The 6,257-nt window shown below is 40.1% G+C and overlaps 1 protein-coding gene across 3 annotated transcripts; it reads left to right on the top strand.

Annotated features, from left to right (window-relative positions):
• The first annotated feature begins 227 nt into the window (after positions 1-227).
• Positions 228-5,695, top strand: LOC103706411 (protein NTM1-like 9). 3 transcript variants are annotated; one of them, XM_026804406.2, is made up of 7 exons: positions 228-724; positions 836-1,122; positions 3,354-3,707; positions 3,905-4,207; positions 4,295-4,987; positions 5,098-5,197; positions 5,289-5,695. In XM_026804406.2, the coding sequence occupies exons 1-7, from the start codon at positions 556-558 to the stop codon at positions 5,513-5,515; spliced, it is 2,133 nt and encodes a 710-aa protein (XP_026660207.2). In that variant the 5' UTR covers positions 228-555; the 3' UTR covers positions 5,516-5,695. The 3 variants fall into 3 exon arrangements, with proteins under 3 accessions (XP_026660207.2, XP_008788721.2, XP_008788722.2); XM_008790499.4 differs by having other exon boundaries at positions 4,295-5,011; positions 5,107-5,197; XM_008790500.4 differs by having other exon boundaries at positions 230-724; positions 5,107-5,197.
• The last annotated feature ends 562 nt before the right edge of the window (positions 5,696-6,257 follow it).

Here is a 6,257-nt window from a genome sequence, read left to right as displayed (position 1 = left end):
CATGATAAACGTGGCCAATTCCTATTGGTCGTATTTGGACCGACCTCGACTCATTTATTTTCTCTTCCTACAAAATTACCTAATAGCCGACCATATCCTCCCTTGGATCCAATCCCTTATTCCATGAATCCTAGGGGCATATCCGTCCATATGTGAATATACCGGCAGATCTAATAATTAACTCGTAATCCAACTGGATTGCCTTAGCGATGTATGCATAGCGATGTTCTAAAACGCGGAGACACCTCTCGCTCGCTCGCTCTCTCTCTCTCTCTCTGATCGTGGAACGAGGACTGCCTTCCGGAAGAAGCCCCCCTCCTCTCTCTCTCTCTCTGTTCGTGTGTGAGCGCTCAAAAGCTTAGGCCTAGAAGAGCCTGGAAGAGATCAAAAGCCCCAACAATTTTCTAGGGTTTCTCGAGTTCCAGAGACCCTTCCTCTCGAATTCGAGCTTTAGGACTGAAGATTTCGCCTCATTGGCTGTTTTCGGCGTTCGATTTCGACCGGGGCGGTGGTATTTGGGAGCATAGTGGAGGTGCTCGAAGAAAGGCCGGGCCTATGATGACGATCGCCCTGGGGTCGCTCCCCTTAGGGTTCCGGTTCCACCCGACCGACGAGGAGCTCGTCACCCACTACCTCAAGCGGAAGATCAACGGCCGGATCAAGACCGAGGTGGAAGTCATCCCCGAGGTCGATGTCTGCAAGTGCGAGCCATGGGACCTCCCTGGTATCAATTTCCCCCCTTCTCCTTTCATTTCTCGTGATAGAAGGTCGTTTTTTTTTTAGTGTAAAGATTCAATCTTGATGCGGTTTGGGTGGGTTTAACGTGGCCGGGCAGATAAATCTATTATCAGATCGGACGATCCGGAGTGGTTTTTCTTTGCGCCGAAGGATCGGAAGTACGCGAATGGGCATAGGTCCAACCGCGCGACCGAGGCCGGGTACTGGAAGGCCACGGGGAAGGACCGGGTCATCCGGTCTAAGGCTGCGTCGGCGCGGCACAGCGTCATCGGCATGAAGAAGACCCTCGTCTTCCACCGCGGAAGAGCGCCGAAGGGCATCCGGACCCACTGGATCATGCACGAGTACCGCACCACCGAGCCGGAATTCGAGTCCGGTGATCAGGTTCGGAGCGTCGCTTCCCCCTCTCCCTCTATTAATCCATTCTTCCAAAAAAAAAAAGAAGACTCTATTCGTTTTAAGGTATGCATATAGTTTTTGTATGCTAATCTGGATTTTCTTGTGGTTGCTTTTGCTGTGTGATGGGGTTTTAATTCTTAGTGGTGAAAAAGCTGTTTATTTTTTATGGGTTTAGTGTAATCTAGTTTTTTTCCGAGTATACTGATGTTATCTGACTTGGGATCATATTTTTGAGGTGATTCTAATATTCATGGCGCCGACTAGGTAGATCTTCTGACATGGTTTTGACATGGTTTTTAACTTCAAAGAGAATTTTGTCTGGAAAGTCGTGCAGCATGGCAGTTATAAAAATACATTGTGTTCATGTCGTGGCGTTAATTTGTGTCACCTTCAAATTGGAGACAGTCTGAAACCCTGATGGAACACGTGTTTGTTCATTAAATTGCCCATCTTGTTGTTTGTTCATTAAATTGCCCATCTTGTCGTATGGGAAATGCTCTGCACGTGTGAATTCTTGTTTTTTTGCCTTTGCATGCATGCATTTTTTATGCAGAAGATTGAGTTACGTAGATAGTCGTGACTTTTGCTTTGGTATCTGAAATATTTGCAGCTATATGTGTGCATAAGTACGTATATATGGCTACTAGCATAATGAGATGAGTACTGCAGGCAAGTCATCCGTTCATCTTGTTTACCTGTAATAGAACCTATGTGGAACTATAGGCTCGTTTAGTCCATTTGTGCAGAGGCTTTTCCCAAACATGTTTCGAGATTGCTTTCATGTATTTGTTTTGCCTTCACAGGCAAAAGTTCTTCGAAGATATGAAAGTGGATTGTTTAAGTCGTGGTGGTGAGAAGCTTTCTTGAAGTGGATCTGGTAGCAGGGTTCCACACATTTCTGCTTTCACTCTTGGATGTTTTGGATTATCATCCCCGATTTAATATATATATATATATATATATATATATATATATATATATATATATATGTTCTGATAACTCATCATATAATTCTATCTATGATACGTAATAAGCATTTCATTTTGTTTTTGTTCTTTCATCATGACATTAGAGGCTTGGGGTTTTATGGAATACTGAGAAGGATTTGAATATCCCTTTGACATTTTGGTGATGGTAAAATAGCAGTTCAAAAAATTAAAATGATTCGCTAGAGCATCTTGCAATTGGTAAACTTTGTATAAGAAGTTCAAGCTATTGTATCTTTTATGTAATCTTAACAAATTTATATTTGAGATAGGGTGGAATTTTCAGTTTAAACTCAAGCTAGCTTCTGCTTATTTTTTAAACCCTCTGCGGTAGATATGGTATATATTTTGGCTTTGGAACATAACATCCCTCTAAAGATAAAATTATGCAATTTATTTTTTAAACACTTTTTTTTAAATTTATTTGGTTACTGAAACATTTAATTTATGATACTTCTTTTTCCCTATTTTTGACTGGCAAGAGTGGAAACAACTTTTGTAGTATGGTTTTGAATCAAATATAGGCAATTGTTAATTTAGATGTTTAAGAAAAATGTGAATTCTAGTTGGAGGATGGTAGACATTGAAATCACTGCTGGGAGATACCAAAGTCTGCCAGTTTCTGTGTTGGCTAAAGTTTCGCTGGGTGGAAAATGTGACAAAATATGTAGGTTGAAAAACATTGGGTCTCCATGTATCTATTTTGAAGCTGATATAGATTCTCCATGTAGTAGGCTAAATTATTTGTGTAAATAGTTGTCATTGCGCTCCAATTTATATGAAAGCATGTTCTTGCTTGCTGTGATGTTATTGCCAATAAACTACTAGTATGAATGATGATGAAGAGTATTTTTGTAGATCGCAGAACAGTATATTATTAAAAGCCGTTACAAAATTAAATATAAGAAGGATGATCATTTTTCAAAAATTGGAGATAAGGTTATCTTTATTTATCAAATAGTGATGCAAAAACTGTCGGCAAATTATTTCTTGGGAAGTTGCTTGAGTGAGTGGGAGGTCTAGCATTGCATGTAGGTATTTAAATCTTCCTCTGTTATAGCTATCTGTTATGATTGTGACTCCTATTACTGTGTTCCGATAGGGACTTTTTCATACATAATCCATCTGCATTTATATTGTCTACTGGTTACATGGCTACTTATCATGACATATCTTACTTGTTGCAGTTTTTCTTCATAAATTTTCACTTTTTGATTTTCATTTCTGCAGGGTGGTTATGTCCTTTATCGCTTATTTAAAAAGCCAGAAGAAAGGGGTTCAAATACCAAAGCTGATGAAATGGAGAGAAGTGGCTTCTCTCCAACCCCAACCAAATCCTCTCCAGATGGTACGCTGCATGAAGCAGATGTTATGGAGGAAATCTCAACCCCATTGAACCAAAAATCTTCAGAATCAGGTTTGCGAGAAGAACCTCAATCCTTGCCTGATTCGGTTGAACAGCAGCGAACAGGTATTAAGAGATGGCTTGCTGATGAAGCTGATTGTTCAGCAACTTACTCTGTAAAACTGGATGAGAGCCCTTGCAATGTTGCTTCAGATAATGATGCCAAAACTGGAGTGCATGTAAGAACTCTGTTCAACTCGGGTTCTTGATAGTTTTTTCCCACTTTTTATTGTGTTTATTTCATTTAATAGCATGCCTCCTGATAGATTCATTCCTTCAAGCTTGTTTTCTTGATTTTGGCATGTATTCTTGCTTGTACCCATTACACTAACCAAGGCATGATTAATCTTCATAAGTGCAAGCCGTTCCTCTGCAGGATGTCTCAACAGAGTACCATGGTCCGCATCATCAGCAAATAGATTCTAATGGCTTTCCGAACATCAGTTCCCCAATGCTGCCTTACACAGACTCTTTGGATGTTGATAATGCCGATCAGGACTCGTTTCATATGTTCTTGGATGCAATTCTAAGTAATCCAGATGAATATTCTACTGGGGCATCTGATGTTCAGAAAAATTCAGTAGCTGAGACTGTGCCAAGACATGGCATCTGGGATTCAGCATCATTCAGGGATAGTGGGACCAGCAGCGATATCGATACTGAAGCAGGACTACCTCAGGTATGTGTGCTTGTTATATCAATTGGTTAATGCATAACCAAAAAAAGGAACAAAAACTGAGACCTTTCTGTTCTTTCAATCATACAGGAACCTGTTGGTCTGGAAGCTTCTGAGTGCTTTGAAGAACCATCTTTTCTGTTAAATGATCCATCACAGATGAATTCTTCCTATGGATGTCCAGAAATAAAACCCCAGCTGAGTGCACTTTATGAAAATGCAAGTTTACTTCCATATGATAGCACTGGACCAGATGTGTACTCAGTGGACTCTACCACAGAATCCTTGCAAGATTTGTTTAATAGCATGGAGGAATCAAGTAACCAGAAGAATATTGCAGATAATGGAGATGGTTGTGAGGTGACTGGAATCAAGTTCAGGGTTCGTCACCTGCAGCATCCATCAGATTCAAAGAACATATCTGAACAACAGGGGACCGCAACAAGGAGGATCCGTTTACAGAATTCAATTCAAAATGCATCATTTGCCTGTTCTCGTAGTGAATCAAACAGCAGTGAAGATGATCATGAAGACAAAGAGACAATGAGAAAGGCCATGCAAGATTTGGTTGATAGCACTGAGGAATCATGGACCCCGAAGGTTACACCAAGCAATGAAGATGGTTTTGAGGGAACTGGAATCAAAATCAAGACTCGGAAAGCACAATATCCTCCAAGTTTGAACAAATTACCATCAAAGCAGGGCATAGTAGCTAGAAGGATTCGTTTGCAAGCTTCATTATCCAGTATTGCTGGTGAATCAAGCAGCAGCAAAGATGACCAGGTAGACACAGAATCAACAACAGAGGTGCCGCCTTTTATTTAGTCCATATATAACTGGGCTTTCATGTAGTCTTTACTTATATTTTCATGAACTAATAGACCTTAACCTAGTCTCTGCAGGCAGGAGAGCATGTGGATGACAATATTGCTGAATTCAGGGAGATTTCAAAGCCTGATCTACCGGACAAGATTGAACAGTTATCTATTCATGGTAATAAATGGAAAAAATATATCATATTACTTGAACATATTCTCATTAAATTATTCTTTTGCTGACTACACTTGTTTCATTTATCATGTAGATGATGCAACACACAGTTCAGAGTTCCATCAGGAGTCTAAACCGATGCTGAGGCTGAGAACAAAAGGCACTTATGATAATGCAAATGTCCCAAAGGATCCTCCTTCGCACCCAAGAATATCAAGAACTGGTTCAGCTGTTGCTTTTGTTGTCTGGCTTGTTCTCTCAGTAATCCTTCTTCTGATGTGTTTGGGGATATGGAGGAGCATAAACTCTCAATATGTGTAGATATAGCTAAAGGTTACTGTCTAATTTTGCTTGCATAAGGTTCATCCCTTCTCATGCTCTTGTAAATATGGTACCTTCAGACATGTAGGGAACTTCAGATGCTTATAGTGGTTTGTATATACCCGTAAAATTTCCTTCTTGTTTATCAGTAAATGTGAGCTTACCAGTTGTCATGGTCTATCTGCTGTAGTATGACTGGATGTCAGCCTTCACAGCTTGCTCTGTTTCCCTTGCGTTGAGTTATGCCAGGTATTGCTGATGATGCTATAATGCCCATCGAAGTACCAAGGACCTAGTTACTCTAAAGCTAATTTAGCTAGTTAATGACTTTATGGGGACAATATACGTGGTATTTTTAATCAAATAAATCAAGAGTACAAGCAAGTAATCGCTTTTTCCTATGGCTATTATCTCCAGTTGATGCTGTATTGCTTTGCACGCATTTTATCATTATCAACGTGGTGAGAAATTACCTGCACCAGTTGCTCTGCTTGTTTTGCTCGTGAATATCTGTTGGTGTTTGATTGGTTTTCCAATTACCCAGTCATAGTCCTCTGCCCCTGGGTAAAATTCTTTGCAGTTAAGATTGTTAAATTTAATTTTGTGTTGAGCATTACCTAAGTAACTTGAAACCTTGTTTGAAGCCATTTTGGAAAGTCTGCTCTAGGTTGAATGTTGCTGGTATTATATATAATTTGATATTAAACTGCCGTCTTGTATTAGTCGTTGCACCCCCAATCCG

Source organism: Phoenix dactylifera, chromosome 17 (assembly GCF_009389715.1).
Source record: "Phoenix dactylifera cultivar Barhee BC4 chromosome 17, palm_55x_up_171113_PBpolish2nd_filt_p, whole genome shotgun sequence".
Classification (NCBI taxonomy): Eukaryota; Viridiplantae; Streptophyta; class Magnoliopsida; order Arecales; family Arecaceae; genus Phoenix; species Phoenix dactylifera.
Note: the sequence above shows the minus strand (reverse complement) of the source record. Positions and strands in the feature narration are given on the sequence as shown.